The sequence below is a fragment of the Heterocephalus glaber genome, unplaced genomic scaffold, assembly GCF_053883595.1.
Source record: "Heterocephalus glaber isolate CG9 unplaced genomic scaffold, H.glaber_assembly_v1.0 deba00001523, whole genome shotgun sequence".
NCBI classification, from domain to species: domain Eukaryota; kingdom Metazoa; phylum Chordata; class Mammalia; order Rodentia; family Bathyergidae; genus Heterocephalus; species Heterocephalus glaber.
Window position 1 is genome coordinate 18,573,046 of NW_028258327.1, and position 20,173 is coordinate 18,593,218.

At 38.1% G+C, this 20,173-nt stretch overlaps 1 protein-coding gene across 4 annotated transcripts in view; it reads left to right on the forward strand.

The window, feature by feature from the left end:
- Nucleotides 1-1,064: 1,064 nt before the first annotated feature.
- Nucleotides 1,065-20,173, forward strand: part of Rngtt (RNA guanylyltransferase and 5'-phosphatase) — a 314,302-nt gene continuing 295,193 nt past the window's right edge. For 3 of the 4 annotated variants that reach the window (XM_013077976.2, XM_021240735.2, XM_021240736.2), the window contains exons 1-4: nt 1,065-1,326; nt 12,254-12,363; nt 15,367-15,470; nt 15,555-15,643. In XM_013077976.2, coding sequence (XP_012933430.1) covers nt 1,263-1,326; nt 12,254-12,363; nt 15,367-15,470; nt 15,555-15,643 — 367 coding nt within the window. In that variant the 5' untranslated portion in view covers nt 1,065-1,262. The remainder of the gene's footprint in view (nt 1,327-12,253; nt 12,364-15,366; nt 15,471-15,554; nt 15,644-20,173) is intronic. The other variant, XM_004860222.3, reaches the window with a different exon arrangement.

A 20,173-nucleotide genomic window follows, 5' to 3' on the forward strand; every position in this document is an offset into this window, starting at 1 on the left:
ATATTCCCTGCAGCCTCATACTCTTGTAGTTCAACTATAGAAATAAATGGTGCTTAAAGTCTAAGTGACACGTTATAGTTAATTAGCCGTCATCTAGATTTATATTTAATACTTTAATTTTGCCTGGTAACTGAAGAAAGTCTCATTCTAGGACAACAGTTATAAAATGCTTCCAAGACCTGGGGTTAACTGTAAGGGGAAAAACAAGGAACTTTATTTGGTAGGCAAAGAACATTGCCACACAGTGGTAGTCCACTGTCTACTTCCGACCTTTGACAATTATATGCAATAATTAGTAGCTCTTTTTGACAGAGACCTTCTGAAACTCTCAAATATGTTTTGAAACTTGGCTGGAGAAATGTACAAACAAGACTCTAAAATGTTTTAGAATTAATTTCAAATACTTAATGGATTAATGGACTAATCCCCTCCAAAAGAGAAATTTCTCATTTTTGGTACCCTGACATCTCGTCCTTAGAATTTCCCTAAAATCTGTCCCCCTGAGCCTCATTATAGAGAGAAATTTTGAAAATGCTAAATCAAACCCAGATCTGAGCAGGACACCAAGCTGTGGGAAGGGCCCTTTCATCAGTAAAACAGATGACTTTAGGAAAGCTGCGGACAACCCGACGTGGTGCCGCGCGCCTGTAGTCCCACCACTGGGAAGGCAGAGGCAGGAGGATCGCCGTGAGTTCCAGGGCAGCCTGGACTACGTAGTGAGTTTAAGGACAGCCTGAACTACACAGTGTGACCCTGTTTCAAAAAGAAAAGAAAACAAAAAGAAAGCTGTGGACAAACCCAAGAGCGCTAAGGTGCTTGGCTTCTTACAATAATGGAACTCTCTGGGTGGTCGGTTACGTGGGAAAAGAAAACAAACCTCGCTCCGCCATCCCGAAAGGAAACAATTGCGCATGCGCTTAGGCGAACTAAAAAAACCAAATCAGTGACGGGGCGGGGCGAGGGAACCTCGGTTCCGCCCATTCGCCGAGGCTTTAACTCCTTGTGTTATTCCTACTCTAAGCTTTCTTCCCCTCTGACCTCGGAAAGGAGGGGGCGGGGCTTCAGGGGCGGAAGTTGCGGGGCATTGTGGGATCGACTAGAGCCGTGGCTCCTGAATGAAAGTGGCGCGCCGCCCTTATAGGTGCCCGGATAGGAGCGGGTGGCGTTCGGATCGCGGTGGGGATTCCGGTGCCTTGGACTTCTGGTGCCCAGCCGACCTCGAGTAGGCAGCTGCGCAGGTCGGCTCTGCTCGGACCCAAGACATGGCTCACAACAAAATCCCGCCGCGGTGGCTGAACTGTCCGCGGCGCGGCCAGCCGGTGGCAGGTAACGTAGGAGAGGGTGTTCGAATCCCCACGCTCCGGCGGGCCCGGGGGTGGGCCGGCTGCAGAACGCAACTTTCGCTGTTTTGGTGCCGGTTAGCGGTATTTCAAGACAAAGGTGTGCGCGGTCGGAGGAAATTCAGTGGATGAGTGTTTGGGAACGTGGACGGGAGGGAGTGGATAGAGACCCTCGTCTCTTCCATATAGGGCTCAGTATTGCCGATGGGAAGGCAAGCATGAGGCTTCTCTGGCGGGAACTGAGGGCCAGTAATACAGTGGACAGTACTTTGAAGCTTAATTAGAAGTTTGTGAACCGTTTGAGGTTCAGCCTTCCTCTCGGAGAAGGGAGAAGAGGCGAGGGGAGTCTCGAGATGGAGGAAAGCTAAGGAGCAGGAGGGGCGGTTCAGCGGTGAAATGGGTCGACCCTGAGACTGGGAGTCAGAGTTTCTTGTTTTTGTTTTTAAAATAACTTTTATTGTGGACTTTTCATGTTTATTGAGTTTAACATACAATAAACTTTCAGTGTACAGTTAGATCAATTTTGACTATACACACGCATATCCCAGGAAACACTCATAACCTCATCACTCATGTTAAATCAAAACTAAAACACAGAGTTCTTTGAAATGATAGGGTTTATTGAGCCATTATATATGCTGGCTAAAAAAAAGACGGAGGTTTGGACAAGGCTTTGCAACTTAGCAGCATGGCTAGCTAGGTAGCAGTTTGAATTCTGTTGGTTGGACCTATCTGTGAAATACAAGCTTGTCAGCATTTTTACAGTAAAATTTGAGGAAGGAGCACATGAATTGTATAGCCATGAATTTACATTGGCTATAGATAAGCAGGGCTATACAACACAAAGCAGAGAAAGCTTTGGGTTAGGAGGACAGTCTAGACATTCCATAAAACGTATTTTCCGCTCTTAGGGAGACCCTGTCTTAAAATAAAAAGGCTAGGGGTGTAGCTCAGTGGTAGAGCACCTGCCTTGCATAAGAGAGGCTCCTGGGTTTAAAAGCCTCAGTACAAAAAAAAAGGAGGAGGAGGAAAAGAAGAAGTGGAGGAAGAAGAGGAACACAGAAGTCTTTATTGCTTCTGTGTCTGGATTGTGATTAATAATCTGGACATTTTTTTGTAAACTTCCACCAGTCCGGGCCTTGGGTTAAACTTTCACCATACATTTAGGTAAGACAGTTATTGTTGTTACTGTTTTTTTTTTTTCCCTTAAATTCTTTTATTGGTACATTTTAGGTATACGTTTACATTTATCGTTGAGTGCTTGTACTTGTACATGATGTATCTTGGTTTTCATTTTTTTTCCCCATTACCTGTGCGCCCCTCACCCCCTCCACCCTTCCCTATTTACATAGATTTCATTTCCATTTTTTTTTCTTTTCTCATAATTTTTCCTTTCCCTTCTTTCCTTTCCCCTTCCCCTCCCACCACCTCTACCCCTTTGTACCTTTTCGTATTTCAAAGTATCAGTTATTTGTTTTTAATCCTTTTAATCCTTATTTACACTTTCAGTTTCTCACACTAGAGAAACTATTCAGTATTTACATGTGTGTCCTCATTATTTCACTTAAGAGCATGGCCTCAATATGTTATTGTTTTTGAAGGGAGAGGTTTCAGTAGTTAACTGATAAATTTCCCTTTTCTCTTCCTACATCCTCTTGCCCTTACGATTGCATTTACAATACAGTATCTCAGAATTTCCAACTCAGGCAACCATTGATCTGCTTTCTGTCACTATTAATTAGTTTGTATTATCTACAATTTAAAAAATAGAAACATACATGCTCTTTTTGGAAGTGTGTCTGGCTTTTGCTCAGCATAATTATTTTTGAGACACTTCCTGATTTTAGCATGTATTACTAGTTCATCCTTTTTTCTTGCTGAGTAGTTTTTTCATTATTAAGAGTATACTACACTTTATTTATGTAGTCACGTGTTGACAGTCATTTGGGTTTCCAGTGTTTTTGCTTATGACAAATCTTGCTACAAATTTTCATGTACAATTTTTTGTATGAACATATACTTTCATTTGTCTTCTTTAATCTCTGGGAGAGAAATATCTAGATAAGGTAGGTACTATGTATGTTTACTTTTAAAAAAACTGCCAGCCTCTTTTCCAAAGCAATAACGTTTTACATTCCCACATCAGTGTGTGAAAGTTCCATTTGCTCCACATCCTCTCCAAAACTTAGTACATGTAGTAATATCTTACTCTGGTTTGATGTTGAGGGTCTTTTCATTTACTTTTTGGCTATTTATGTATCTTTCATGTATCTTTTGTGATGTGCCCAAATCTGTAACTGATTTTGTTTTTAAGGTTCCGAGTATCAAACCCAGAACCTCAGGCAAGCAGGGGCTCTGCCACTGGATGAAACCTCCAGCCCTCTCTGATTTTTGTTTTTTGAGACAGGGTCTCACTGTGTATTCCAGGATGGCACTGAACTCTGTAGGGAGCGCAGGCTGGCCTCAAATTTGAGGTCTTCTGCCTTATTCTCCCAGTGCTGGGATTAGGGGCATATGTCACCATAGGGTTGCTGATTTCTTTTCCTCCAGGGATTTCACATTGAGCTGCATGCCCAGTCCTGTTTTTATTTTTTATTTTGAGACAAGGTCTTGCTAAATTGCCAAGGCTCAGCTTGAAATTTGGATCTTCCTGCTCCAGTCTCCCAGAGTGCTGGGATTACAGGTGTGTGCCACCATGCCTGGCTTCTCATTTTGGTTTTTAAATTGAATGTTAGAATTTTTACTGAATGTTAGAATTTCTTATGTATTATCAATACATGTCCTTTGTTGAATATATGCTTTTGCATATCTTTCGGCTTGCCTTTTTATTCTCTTAACATTTTCATTTGAAAAGTGAAAGTATTAAGTTTTAATTAATTTCAGTTTACTGCCTTTTCTAGAAGGTAATTTTGTAAAAAAAGGATTTGTAGTAAGCTATGAATGCTTCATGTTGAATGCCTTTTCATTTCATAATTAGGCAGTACAGTTACCTAATTATTTAAAATTGTTGGAAGAGGAGATTCTCTTTGTTTTTTGTTTTTTGAGACAGGGTCTCACTATGTGGCCCAGGCTGGCCTTAAACTCATGGCAATCTTCCTGCCTCTGCCTCCTGAGATTGTGTGGTCACTTTTTTTCCCCTCAGGCTTTCTGATTCTACTTTATCAGCTTATCTTGACATTTTATTTTATCTTCTCAATTAATAAAGCCATATTAACAATAGATAAAAGTGACAAACTATAATATAAGCAAGTCTTAGTTTGAGATTTAAAAAAAATTTTTTTTATTGGTACATTTTAGGTATACAATACGTTTACATTTATCATTGGGTGCTTGTACCTGTACATGGTGTATCTTAGTTCTTGTTTTTTTCCCCATTACCTGTGCGCCCTTCACCCCCTCCACCCTTGCCTATTTACATAGATTTCATTTCCATTTTTTTTCTTTTCTCATAATTTTTCCTTTCCCTTCTTCCCTTTCCCCTTCCCTTCCCACCACCCATACACCTTTGGACCTTTTCCTATTTCAAATTATCAATTACTTATTTTAATCATTTTAATCCTTATTTACACTTTCAGTTTCTCACACTAGAGAAACTATTTGGTATTTACATGTGTGTCCTATTTATTTCACTTGAGTATGGCCTCAATATACATCCATTTAGCTATAAATGTCTCTAGTTTCTCATTCTTTATGGCTGAGTAGTACTCCACTTTATAAAAAAACCACATCTTCTTTATCCAATTTCCAGTTGATGGGCACTTGGGCTGTTTCCAAGCCTTAGCTATTACAAACTGTGCCTCTACAAACACAGGTGCACGTATATCGTTGTGGTATGATTCTTTTAATTCTTTGGGGAAGATACCCAGCAGGGGAATAGCTGGGTCAAATGGGACCTCTAGCCATAGTTCTTTGTGGTGTTTCCATACTGATTTCCACAGTGGTTGCCCAGTCTGCACTCCCACCAACGATGGAGAAGGGTTCCTTTCTCTCCACATCCCCACCAGCATTTGTTATTGGTTGATTTCTTGATAGCAGCCATTCTTTCTGGGGTGAGGTGGAATCTCAGTGTTGTTTCCATCTGCATCTCTTGAATGACCAGTGATGTTTAACATTTTTTCATATATTTATTTACTGCTTTTACTTCTTTGTCTGAGAAATGTTTGTTCATTTCAGATGCCCATTTTTGAATTGGGTCTTTGAATTTGGGGGTGCCTGATGTTTTTCAATTCATTATATATTCTTGATAGTAGACCTTTGTCTGAGGTACAGCTGCTAAAAATTTTTTCCCACATTGTAGGTTGTCTCTTAGCTCTGTTGGTGGTTTCTCTTGCAGTGCAGAAGCTTTTTAATAAGATGAGATCCTAGTTGTTGATTCTTTGTGCTAGTTCCCATGCTACTGAGGTTTTGTTCATAAAGTCATTTCCTATGCCAATGTCTTCAAGAGTTCTACCTAGCTTATCTTCCAGCAAGTTTAGTGTTTCTGTCTTAATATTTAGATCTTTAATCCACTTTGATCTTAGTTTAGTGCATGGTGATAGGTATGGGTGTAGTTTTAATCTTTGGCAGGTTGAAATCCAGTTTTTCCAACACCATTTATTAAATAGGCTATCTTTCCTCCAATGATGGTGGTTGGCTCCTTTGTCAAAGATTAGGTGGCTGAGTATGTCTGGAGTTGTTTCTCCATCTTCTAATCTATTCCACTGATCCTTGGGTCTGTTTCTTTGCCATATTAACAATAGATAAAAGTGACAAACTGTAATGCAAGCAAGTCTTAGTTTGAGATTTTTAAGAAAAGTGAAATAATTTTATATTTGAACTTTTTTTTTTTTGATAGTGATGATTGGACCCAGGGATACTGTGCCCTTGAGCTGTATCCTCAGTCCCTTTTATATTTTACTTTGAGATAAGGTCTTGCTGAATTGCCCAGGCTGAGCTTGAATTTATGATCTATCCTTCTGCCTCAGCCTTCCGAGTAGCTGGGATAACAGCGGTGCACCATTTCACCCAGCTTGTTTGAACCATTTTTACATGCATTTCCAATTATAATGGAAACAATTCTACTTGATACTCATTGTGCATTCTTTAACAGATTTATTACAGTTCTTTAGATTTTTCTTTGTAGATCTTCATCTCTACCTATTCTGAATTTGTGCTCTGATAGCATATAAACGTTTCTTATATGTGATTTTCTCTATGGAATTATGAAGACACTTTTATTACTAGTATTTGTTTGCAATACATAATAATTACATTTATCTTGGGCAATTGGTACCTGTGGCTATTGTGTTTTGATCATTTTTATTCCTCTGTCCCATCCTTCCCTTTCCCCTCTTCCTCAGATCTACTTCCTATCTCCACAAAGTCTGTCTTTCTGTTTCCTAGCATCTCTTTTTTTTATTTTGGTCTTTACATTACTGTTATTTTGAGTTTCTCAAATAAGCGAAATTATGTGATATTTAACCTATGAAGAAACTCTTAACCCTAGATGCTGCACTTCTTTTCTAGCCTGAGTTTGTTTCATGGATCCCTTGGTTACAGTTACCTGCTATACTGTATTTGTAAGGAAAACAAAATCATAAAGTTCTTGTCAGAATATTTGGAATTAGAAAAACAGTTTACCTATCAGAATTCTTTTGTGTGTGTGTGTGTGTGTGTGTGTGTGTGTGTGTGTGTTGCTGGGGCAACTGTACAGCCTAGCAAATGGTAGGCAAATGCTCTACCACTGAGCTATACCTCAGACCCTATACTTTAAAATACTAGAAAAATACTTTAATATTATTATTACTATTATAATTATTATTATTTTTGGGACAGGGTCTTACTATGTTTCCCAGACTGAATTTGTAATCATCTTGCTTCAGCCTCCCAAATAGCTGGGATTACGGTAGTGTGTCACCATGTTCCCATACATTTTTAAAAAACGAGAATTCTAATGTAAGACCTCCAATATGGCAGTGAAAGATATTAGAATCTTGGCTTATTGTTAAATAAGTGGCACAAATGTGGCTGTATCTGGGAGTGGATAGCAAGTAAGGTGCTTTGTCTCTGAGAAATTGAGTAGTGTGTCTCCCCTACCACTTTGTTAGGAATGAAGCGAATCAGGAATAAAAAGTTTTAAACTTTTTAATTATATTGGGATATTTTGGCCCCCCCCCAAACTAGATTCTTCATTATTGTGATTGAGTCACTAAGCTTACTTCTGATAAATTGTGGTCCATGAATAGAATCCCTCCCGACAACCCCAGACAGCCAAACTAGATCTCTCCTAGTAATCAGTACTGCTTTGGTTTGTGATGGTTGTTAGGGAGGTGGATGGATATAGCAGAATTCTTGGTATATTTCTCTGAATTTCCCTTTAAGTTCTGTTTTTCTTGAGTCCTGGAAGTGTTCATGCCACATTGTGTGGCATAGTAGCGTAGTAGCAAGATATATTAGCTATATTTTTATAAACTTTAGTGAGAAATATAAGTAATAATACTCTTCCCCCAACCCCTAATACTTTAGGTTGAATCCCAGGAGCACTGAGCTACATCCTCAGCTCTTTTCTGAGATAGGGTCTCACAAATCTGCCAAGGCTGACCTTGAACTTGAAATCCTTCTGCCTTGGCCTCGCAAGTAGATGAATTACAGATGTGTTCCACTGTGCCTGGCCACATTCCCATTTTGTACTGTGTTCTCCTCTTTTTTTTTTTCCCCTGATTATAAAAGCAATCATGCTTATTGTAAAAACTTTTTGGTATTTTTCATAATGAGGAAAATGTGTTATGGCCACTCAAGTTTTTTTCATGTAAACATTAGGAGGGATCTTAGTACTAGAAGTTTCTAATTTTCCTCACCTAGAATATGTATGAAGTCACCTACTCTAGTTAAACCAGACTTGGAATGAGAGTGAGTTCCTGGAGATAGCCCCAAACTTTATTTCTGCAGAGTTCTTTTCGTACTTCAGAGTGATAACTTTCAGGTAAATATTTAGAAGAAAACAAACTTGCAATTTTTTTTTTTTTTGCTGTGTAATTCAGGCTGGCCTTTATCTCATTAAGTAGCCTGGTCTGACCTCAAACTTGGGGCAATCCTCCTGCCTCAACCTCCCTAGTGCTGGGTTTATAAGTGTGTGCCACCACATCCGGCTTGTAATTTCTTAAAGGTATATAGTTAAATATAAAGTTATTTCACACTTACAATGTGTAAAAAATTTACTGGGATCTGTAGGAATATAAAGATAAGATGCAGCCTGTGACAGTGATGGTGACTTGACATTTTTGTTTGTTTTGAGATGGATCTCTTGTTTCCCAGGCAGGACTCAAATTTGTAAGCTCAATCCTCTGACTTCATTCTCTGAGTAGCTGGGACTGTTGGCATGTTTACTTAGTAACTACTTGAGTGTCTGCTTAAACTTTGGGACTAGGGAGATGGTTAAGAAAACAGCACATCACATTAAAAAGCACACAGTCTGGGTCTGGGGCATAGCTCAGTGGTATTGTGGTTGCCCAGCATGTGTGAAGCCCTGGGTGTGAACCCTAGTACTGCAATAACAACCCCCTCTCCTCCCTACTCTAATGGGAGTAGCAAACCATCAAATTTAAACAAAGTGCGGCTGTAACAAGTGCATAATGATTGTATTGTACAATATGCTGGGACACCAAAGATAATAAACTTCAGTCTTTGTTTCGGGATTGGCAGAAAAAAAACTGGGAAGGAAGAAGGAGATCAAGAAAGGCTTTCCAGAGCAGATGATAGACTAATTATATTGAGTAGAAGTTTTCTTGAGTGGGTGCTAAATAGTTGGAGGTGGAAGAGCACTGTTAGGATAAGGTGAGGATGGGATTTGAGACTGAATATGTGTTATGGAGGGTATAAGTGAGGATATGAGGTTGGAGAGTAGGAGGCAGATCATACAGACTGGTGTAGGATATGATTAAGAATTTTAATGTTTATATACTTTTAATGTACACTGGCAGCATTGCAGTTTTTAAAACATTGGATTGAGATGATTTGACCTCAGTTTAAAAGAGCTCTCACTGCTAGGCATGGTGGTGCATGCCTGTGATTCCAATTACTTGGGACACAGGCAGGAGGATCACAGATTTGAGGCCAACTTAGGAATTTATTGAGATGCTGTCTCAAAATAAAAAAAAGGACGAGGGTTGAAGCTCTATGCTCCCTGGGTTCAATCCCTACTGCTGCCCAAATAAAAGCCAAAAAAAACCCAAAAACAAGAACAACCCCCCCAACAACCCCCCCCCCCCAATAAAACCAAAACCTTTTTTGAGTTTCTATGTGTGAAGAATTGAAGGAGTTAAGAGTGGAAGTGGGGACCCTAGTTATGAACTTGTGGTAGTCCGGTGAAAGAAAGTGGTGATGGTTTTGAAGTGGGAGGTCAAGAATATGAGGCTGATTTGAGAAATATTAAAAGGGAAAAACAACAGAACTTGATGTTGGATTCAGAATGAAAACAAGAGAGTCAGAATTGAATCCTAAGTTAATGGTGTATTCTCTAAGATGGTTAGGGCAGTGACGGTGAACCTTTTAGAGCTTTCAGTGATAATAAACAGCTGGCTGCAGCATGCGTGTCATACGTTTGCCACCACTGCAGTAGAGTTTATTGGGAGAGAAGCAGGTTGGATGAGAGGAGATATCTTTTTTTTTCCCTATTTTTTTTACTATTTATTTCAATGTCATAATTTTCTTTTATTTGACACAGAGGAGATCTTTTTTTTCAGGCTGGTCTTGAACTCACTATGTAACCCTTAAACTCATGATGATCCTCCTGCTTCAGCCTCCTGAGGGCTGGGACTACAGGTGTACTCCACCATGCCCAGCTGAAAGGAAATATTCTTAAGATCCTAATTGTTCAGGTTGAGATGTTAAATAAGTAGTTCCATATATGGTTTGGAATTCAAAGAAGTTTGAGTTGGAGATGTACATTTGGGAATAAGAATAAAGACAGTATTTAAAGACATGGTAGTTGATCACTCAGTATTTAAGTAATACTATTTTCTGTAATGCACAGCACAAATATATAAAAACATACTTATTTCTTGGACATATTATAATGCATTGTGTTGGGCAGCTTTCTGAGGCAGCTTCTCTCTGATTGGTGACTCTCTCGGCTGTTTCCATCTTATGATGCTGTCCCTTCAAGGATGTGACCTCAAAGTTGCCATTCACAGGAATGGGTGATCTCTTAGGGGACTTTATGGCCAGGCTTAATAGTGGTATAACTTCTTCCCATATAGTGGTGAGCAGAATCCAATCATATGGCTCTCATCCAAGTACAAGAGAAGCTGCAAAATGTACTCTTTTTATGTGCCCCAGAAGAAGAAAACAAATGGAATTGGCTTAACAGGATTTTTTCTGCTGTGGCAGTGGATAAGATGTTGCAGGTGGAGAATATAGAGAGTAGAGGAGAAGGCCTAGAATGGAGCCCCTAGAAGCCAGGCATTTGAAAGTCAGGTAAAGGATAAAAGAGGGGATAAAGAAATTGAGGCAGAATAGCTACAAGTTAGGGTTGGTGTTAGGCGAGTGGTAGACCCTGAAGGAGTCTGTATGACAAAGTTTTTCCAGAAGGAAGGGTTTGTCACTTAGAGAAATGGTCATCTTGTGTTAATGTACTAGAAAAGGTGGTAATCACATGGAAGTTGTTGGTGACTGTGGCTGTGGAGTCAGAAGCCAGGTTGGAATAAATTGAAGTTACTTGGTTGCAGGTCTCTTAGAAAGTTGATTGGATTGCTGAGGGATGGTTATATGTCCCAAGGCCCGCCTAAAGTAATTTCTACCTTTTGGATGGGGATTGAGTGGACTAGTGGCCCCAGCAGGGATGATTACAAGAGATGTGAGAGTGACTAGCTGACCTGAAGAAAAGCTGGGATTGGAACATGGAAGATGGAGGGTAACCTTCATTGATCCATCCAGTGTCATGGGTGGGCCTTAATCATCTCAGCAGATGCTGCTTTGATGAAAGCTTAATAATGCCCAATGACCAGGGCAGTGTTTTTTTGTTTTTTTTTTAAGACAGGGTCACACTCTCTAATCAGGCTGGCCTTGAATTCATTATGTGGCCCAGATAGGCTCAGCCTTCCAAGTGTGCACCACCATGTGTGGCCATTGTGTTCATTTTACTAGAAGCCAGTGAAGACAAAAATGTGGTGTACAAAATGGCAGTTGTCTACCCCTGCACCATGCCACAGTTTCTACCTCCCAGGAATGGAATCACCTCTAGAAGGAGGGAAAGTAAAAGGAATGAGGGAAGAGAATTCTGATTGACAGTGGGCTGCCTTGAATGGTAGTGCAAAAGCTAAATTAGGTACTGTCTTGAAGAAGTAAAGTCATTACAGTTTTTGCCTATACGTACACGTAGGTGAATTGAAGGTATGGAAGTAACTCTCACTGTGTTTCCTAGGATGGTCTTGAACTCTTGGAGTCAGGTGGACCTCCTCTCTCAGCCTCCTGAGTGTGTGTGCCACCACTCCTGGCTTTTGGTCTTTTATTGATTGTCAATTTCTAGAATTCATTACATTCTTAAAAGCTCCAAGGCAGGACTTACCATTTATTTAATTTTTTATTTTTTACTGTACTGGGAATTGAACTTAGGACCTTCACACTGAGCCGCAACCCGAGTTCTATTTATTTCTTTCTCATTTTGAGACAGGGGTTTGGTAAGTTGCTAAGTTGCCCAAGCTAAGCTGAACTTTTGATCCTTCTGCCTCAGTGTTGCAGAGAGCTGGGTATACAAGTGTGCAGCACCATGCCTGGCTAGGACCTTTACAAAGTACCATTTAGATTGAGAGTATTTCGTGAACAGCTGTATTTATAGATTATATTTCCATTTGTGATTTTGATAATTTCTAACTATAGAGTTTTAGTCTGAAATATTTTCTTTAATAAACATTATTACCTGTTTTACTGTTGTTTAGGAAGATTCTTACCTCTGAAGACAATGCTGGGACCAAGATATGATAGTCAAGTTGCTGAAGAAAATCGGTTCCATCCCAGTATGCTCTCAAATTATTTAAAGAGTTTAAAGGTAAGAAGCAAAAAACTTTTTTTTTTTTGGCTACTGGTTTAATTTTGTTCTATAAATGGTTTTTAAAAAGTTTTGCAGTAATTATTAGGGGAAGTTGCAAAAATTGCATGTGTAGTTCTAGGAATTCTTCCCCTAGCTTCTCGTAGTGGTGGCATTTTATATAATTGAAGGATAATATCATATACAGAAAATTGACATTGGTACAATATTCTTAACTAGATTTCAGCATTAATTTTTATATACATTTATCTATGTGTACATGTTTAAATTTCTGGTGGTGGCTGTAGAAATCCTTCATAGAGGAACTCCCTCATGTTATCCATTTATATAAAAAAAGTAGCCATTTATCCTCTAAACCTTTGTGTCTAGCAGTATCCAGTATTTGAAGAAATCAGTAGCGGTAGCATCAGGTGTTGTGGAACTTGCCTCTAGTCTCAGCTGTTTGGAAGGCTGAGGCAGGACAATCACTTCAGCCCAGAAGTTCAAGTGGGCAATATATTGAGGCCCTGTAAAATCAGTCAGTAGAACTCATTATGAGAGGTAGAAGTGTGTATTTGAGAATGATGATTGTTTATTTTGTGATGTGTGAAATTTAAATGTTTTTGCCATTTCGCCCCTGTAACAGTGGAGACTAATCATTATGTAGACCAGTCTTCCTTAGGCAAGCCCGACAATAAGTTCTTAATAAGCAATGAGAGAGAGAGAGAGAGAGAGAGAGAGAGACAAAGACAGAGACACAGAGAGAGACAGAGACAGAGACAGAGACCCCGTGATTTAAAAAGTATAGATCATTGTGTTTGTGGTTTAGTCCAGAGAGTATGGATGTTTTGTGTGTGTCAGAATGTGGTAAAAGGTTAGTGAAGCAACTGTTCTTTTGTTTGGGCTCAGTTCAGGCATGAATTTCTTAGTGAGACTATCTTATTAGGCTGTATGTGATTCTAATTTTGTGTGTGTGTGTGTGTGTGTGTGTGTGTGTGTGTGTGTGGAACTGGGGATCAAACTCAGGACCTTGCGCTTGCGAGGCAGGTGCGGTACCACTGAGCTGCATCCCTGGCCCTGTGGTTCTAAATTTTAAAGATATTTCATACCACCTGGCCCCTGGATACAAATGACTTCAGTTAGTGTTTAACAGAAAAATACTGACTTTTGTTGCAACCTAGGAAGAAAAACTAAAAAACTGGGTGTGATTGATTTATTGAGCAAGGAAATTAAGTCTCTAGTGAGATATACAAATATGGCCAAGTATCTTTCTTTTTTTTTTGGTGGTATTGGGAACTGAACTCAGCACCTTTGGACTGAACTATATCCCCAGCCCTTTTTTTATTTTTTACTTTGAGACAAGATCTTGTGAAGTTGCTACATTGCCCAGGCTGGGCTCAAACTTGTGATCCTCCTGCCTCAGCCTCCCAGAGTGCTGGGCTTACAGGTATGCACCACCATGCCTGGCTTGTATATTGTTATTTATTGGTTATATATAGTAGTTCAGGCTGGACTTGAATTTACTGTGTAGCCCAAGTTGGCCTCAAATTTGCCATCCTCCTCCCTCAGCCTCTTGAGTTTATAGGTGTGTGTCACCACATTTGGCTCTATATACTTTTTTACCCTGTACAATTATTTTAAACTTTAACTGCTTAAGATGTGATTCTATTACAATGATTTCTATTTTGTAATAAAAAATATACAATACATCCACTTGTTTCAGAATCCCAGTTTAAAAAGCTGAGGTGGTGAAGTCTGCCTCCTCTTTTGTCCGCAATAGGCCTAGTTGCAATGAAGACACATTGGCTTTTTTTCCTTCCATAGCTCATACTTCACTGTTTTGCATATAGTTTGTCTGGTTTCTTCCAGTTTCCTTAGCGCTAGCTCTGTCACTTTAGCTTGAGCTCTTGGAGCTGGGCATGGTGTTGCATGCCTGTAATCCTTGCTATTCAGGAAGCTGAGGCAGGATGATTACAAATTTGAGGCTCACTTGGGCAACTTAGTGAGACCCTGTCTCAAAAAAAATTAGGTTGTATGATTTCTTATAGGAAATTATTTCTGTTGGCAGTTTTAAAACTCTGCTACCTCTGGATGTGTTTCTCTTTCTTCCTTTTCACAAAGCTTCTGCAGTCCTCTTAGTTCCTTTGGCAGGATTTAGATATTTTTAATACACATACAGATCTCATATGCTTCTTTTTTTTTGATACTGGGGATCGAACTTGGGACCTTGTCCTATCGAGGCAGGCGATGGAACCACTGAGCTAAATCCCCAGCCCGCATATGCTTTTTATTTTCATTGAAAATGAAGTTGGGTTTTTTCTTTTTCTATTTCTTTCTTTCTTTTTAAATCATTACCTTGTGTTCTATGATATCCAGAAAGATAAGGAAATTGCTTTCTTATACACCCTACAAGTCTCTCTTCATTTTTAACTTGGCTAATTTTAGAAGTGTATTAGCTTTAGACTTTAATGTATTTTCAGAAAACAGACAGAATGGCTGTTAATCAGAAAGATAGAAAGGGGAGCACACACATATCCTTTTGTGGTGTAAATGGCTTGTGTTATATTTTCAGTGTGTGATATAGTGTGTGGTATAGTCGGTAGATATGAGTAGAGTGACAGTGGTGGGTTTTGGGATGCTGGGGCGATATGCTCCTGCACTAGAGCCGTGTGTATTTCATACTCATGCTGTGTCTGTTCTCGGCTCTTGTCTAATAGATCACAGGTGCAGAGATAGATGATGAAAACTATGGCACTGTTTTAATTTTTGAGTAGACTCGTGATATTGAGAATGGCATGTTTTGCTTATTTTCCTGTTCTTTCATTGGTTTAGGCATTATTTTACTGAGTACCTGCTTAGTTCTGTTACCTCAAATAAGCCTTGAATAATGGTACTTCTAGTGTCAGTTGTTCAGTGGCAGAGTGAACATATCTCCATGAGGATGAATAAACCATAGTATTTCCATTTAGTTAACTTGATTTTGAATAAATTCAGTTACTAGTAAATTTTTTTTTTTTTTTAAAGGTTAAAATGAGTTTGTTGGTAGATTTGACAAATACGTCAAGGTTCTATGACAGACATGACATAGAAAAAGAAGGAATCAAATATATAAAACTTCAGTGTAAAGGGTAAGTTATATGTTGTCTCTTTTTTGAAACCTTTCATTGAAATTTGTAATCTTTTTATTAAAATTTTTTTCTCCATATTATTAGACATGGTGAATGCCCTACAACTGAGAATACTGAGACGTTCATTCGTCTCTGTGAGCGGTTTAATGAAAGAAACCCACCTGAACTTATAGGTATGTTTGGCTTTACCCCTATTGAACATTTTATTTGTCATTTTAATTGCTGTTCTTTTTTGCAAGTGGGCTCATAGGGAATTTTTTTTCTCTTTTAAGTAATCACCAAGTGGTATTAAAGTAAGTAACTTTTGTTATATAATAAATTATTTTCATATTTTTTGAGATAAAGCCCTAATCATTCCTCTTTAGGTATAATGTTAGGAAAACTATCAATTAAAAATTTTGTTTATTTATTTATTTGTTTGAGACAGCCTCACTATGTAGTCCAAGCCGGCTTTGAAGTAGAGATCCTCCTGCCCTAGCCCTTCTGAGTGCTGAGATTACAAGAGTATGCCACAATGCCCAGCTTCAATCTTAATTACTACTTTTTTTGTTAATATACATTTTATACTTTGTGTGTTCCCCTGTAACTTTCTCGTTTCTTTCAGTATATTTCTGAGAGTGATCCATGTTGATGTGTGTAACTATAGTTCATTTTGCTGCTGTATAAGTATTCTGATTTATGAATATACTACATTTTGTCTACTCTCCAGTGGATAGACAGTTCCTTAAGCAAATATTTATTGATTGCTATTTTGTGCCAGGCATGAGCTCTTGGAACACATCAGTCAAGAAAACATAAAAAATGTCCTAGCTGCCAGCTGCGGTGGCACATGCCTATAATCTTAGCACTCAGGAGGCTGAGGCAGGAGGATCTTGTTCAGGGTTGGACTGCGCTACATAGGGAGGTCAGGACTAGCCTGAACCACAGAGTGAGACCATATCTCAGAGAAAACTGAACAAACAAAAAGAGACCCTGCTTTTGTGCAGCTTGATTTTTAATGTGATCTGGGGGTGGGGGAGCCAGTTAATCAATAATAATAATAAGCAACTTTCCTAAAATGACAGTTGCTTAAAAATGACATTTGAGTTATTAGTTTTTAAAAAATTTTTGTCATTATAAAAATTCTGCTAGGAATGGTCTAGGATTTTCAAGATTTGGTCTTTATTTTTTTGTTTTTTTCTGGTATTTATGTTGGCATATGGTTTAAATTGGGGCTCTAATTTAGATGTTTTCTATATAGCCAATCATTTATTAGCATTTTTTGAATCATTCTCTTCTGATGGCTAAATGATGTAAATTAACTTTGAAAAGTCTTCTGATTCATTTGCCTTTTAATTTTTAAGTTTTTCCCCATTTGGAGAGTAACTGAAAAACTATTAGTAAGAAAGTTCAGGGGACATATTGACACAAGATAAATATGAAAACATCAACAACTTTCCTACAGGTACTGTGTAGGAAACTATTTCCTTTTTTTTTTGTTTTGGTACCAGGGATCGAACTTGGGACCTTGCACTTGTGAGGCAGGCAGCAGAACCACTGAGCTAAATCCCTGGCCTAGTAGGGAACTATTTAGAAACTGTGTTTGGAGAACAGTCTCATTAACCTTAATATTGGCTAACATCTATTGAATGTTACTTCTCTGCTCGTCTCTGTATAAAAGGTTTTGTATACTTGTCTCATTTTATTTTCATAACAATCCTGTTAGTATGTATTATTGTCACCCCATTTTGTAATAAATTAAGGCAAGGAAAGGGCAAGTGACTTGCTCAGTGTTACACAGCTAGTAAGGGTTAGAGTTTGGATTAGGTCCTACACTATCTCAGTTGAGAAATCATTTTTTAAACTATAACAGGAGTACAAAACACCAGGGAATAAAGTTAATAAGAAATGTAGGTGGTCTTTATGAATTGAACATACTTAATGTTAGAATAAAGACTTAAAGAAATGGAGAGATACTACTGGTTTCCACATCAGTTTCAAAATTTTATGTAATTTCTAGAATGATCTTGACAAGATTATGTTAGAATGACTATAAATTAATTTGTGTTTGTAAAATTCACTGCCTATGTTAAATCATTAAATAGTAATTGAGCACAGAAAGAAATGGGAAATTAAACAACCAAGATTATGAACAACAAAATTTGAACAACCAAAATAATGAGGGGATTTTTTTTTTTTTTTTACTAGTTATAAAAACATATAGGTAAGCAGTGGCAGCCAAAGTAGTATTTCCTGGTGATAAAGTTGTTTTTCAAATCAGAAGGGACAGGTATGATTATTCAGCAAATAATATTCAGGGATTTGACCAGTCATTTAATAAATTTTGGATGGATTAAATATTTTAAAAATAGAGTCAATTTTTTGTGGGGGTACTGGGGAATGAACCCAGAGCCTTCACACTGAGCTACATCCCTGTCCTGTTTCCCCTACCTCCTTTAAAAAGTTTTTGAGACAGGGTCTCACTAAATTGCTAAGTTGCCCAGGCAGAGCTTGAATTTGTGGTCTTCCTGCCTCAGCCTCCCAGAATGCTGGAATTACAGGTGTGTGCCACCATTCTCAGCTATTTTTAAAATTTTAGTATATGGAAGGATATTCCAAGTATGTCATTGAAAGCAGAACCCATAAACAAGCATTTTTTAGGAGCCTTCCTGGACCGTCTTAAGTCAGAATCTCCTAAGGATACCTGTCAGTGTACTAGGACTTTATCCTGGACCTACATAATTAAATCCTTGGGAATGAAGCCTAGGAATCTAGATTTTTAAAATAAAGGTCTCAGGTGATTTTTGTGCACCCTTAACTTTGAGAACTGCTGTTAAATTTGAGATGTGGTGGCTGTTAATGATTGTAGTAACAGCTACTATTAACGAACAAATTTCTGTATTCTTAAACACAACAGAAGTAAGGTAGAAACATGACAAATTGGGAAAAATACTTGAAGCATAAATGACAGATTAAAAAGTCAATATACTTATATGCAAACATATCTTATAAACTAAACTAACAGGTGCAAGAGCCCTCAATAGAAAAAGATGGAAAACAATGAAAAAGCAATTTACGGAAGAAATACAAATAGCCAAGAGACATGAAAAAAACTTCAGTCTTACTTGTTAACAAGAGATGCAATTAAAAATACATGTTGTTGGGCCAGGGATTTAGCTCAGTGGTTCTGGCTCCTGCTGCGCAAGTACAAGGTCCCGAGTTTGATCCCTGGTACCAAAAACAAACAAACAAACAAACAAAATATATATATATGTTATCTCTTCTCCGCATAAAACTGGTGAAGATATAAAAAATTAAAATTCCATCATTGTCAAGGTTGGATAAAATGGGTACACTTATATATTAGAGTGCTAATTGGTATAGCTGTTCTGGAGGAACAACTTGCTAATATTTCTCATTTTTTTTTTTTTTTTTTCCCCTATATAGAAATTGAATTTAGGGCCTTGGCCCAGGGATGCATCCCCAGTGCTTTATTGTTTCTTTTTTTTTAAATTTTTTTTTTCCCCATTAACTTTATTGGTACATGTTAGGTATAAAATATAGTTACATTCATCATTGAAATCTTGTACCATTACATGAGTCTCTTGGTTCTTATTTTTTTTCCTCTTCCCTTGCCCTCCCTTCACCCCCTCCACCCTTCACTATTTGCAAAGACCTTGCTTCCATTTTTTTCTTCTTATATTTTTTCCTTTCCCTTTTTTTCCTTCCCCTACCCCTCCCAGTTCCTCTGCTCTTTTAGACCTTTTCTTCCTGTTACACAATATCAGTTATACATTTTTTAAATTACAATATTAAGATCTAGGAGACATTACCACAGATTTTACAGAATTTAAAAGGATATAGAAAGCATATTACAAAAATCTTTTTTGAAATAAATTTGACAACTTCTAAGAAGTAACTTAGAAGACAAATTAATTAAACTAACTCTGGAGGAAATATAAAATTTGAATAGCACCTATTAAAGAAAGTATGTTCCTAGCTTGAAAACCTACCTATATGACAACAGCAGGCTCATAAACATTTTAACTGATAAATTGTATCAAACAATTAAAGCACAAAAAAGAAGGAACACTTTTCCCCTCATTTTAGGAACTTAACATTGTGCTAATCCTAAAATTGGATAAAGATAATAGAAGAAAAAAGTATGAACATAGATAGAAATTTGTTTAACAAAACAAACTATTAGAAGTCAGATCTGGCAGGATGTAGAAAGCGGTTTTGTTATAGGGATGGCAGTGTTGGTTCAGCATTGGAAGATCCACCCCCAAAAGTCATCATTTTAACAGAGGAAAGGAAAAAGCTATATGATCTTGTCACTAGTTGGAGAAAAAGTATTGGACCAAATTCTACAGCTGTTCATGGTAAAAGCTATCAGGAGACTAGAAGTAGAACAGAAACTTCTCAACAAATTAAAGACATATATTTCATACTTCCAGCGAGAACGCCTTATATGAATGGAGAAGATACAATGCTTTCTCCTTAAGGTGGGGAACAAGGGCAGATATGCTTACTCTTTATTTGTCCATTAAATTTTGAAACCTAGTCCCCACCAAAATAGTCTGGCAATAAAATGACACAACTAGGATAGGATTGGCACAGCAGAAGCAAAATCTTTATATGTAGATGAAATGATCATCTACAGAGAAAATACTAAGAAATCTCTAGGAGCCCCTAGAACTTGTACTTGAATTTAGCAGGATTAG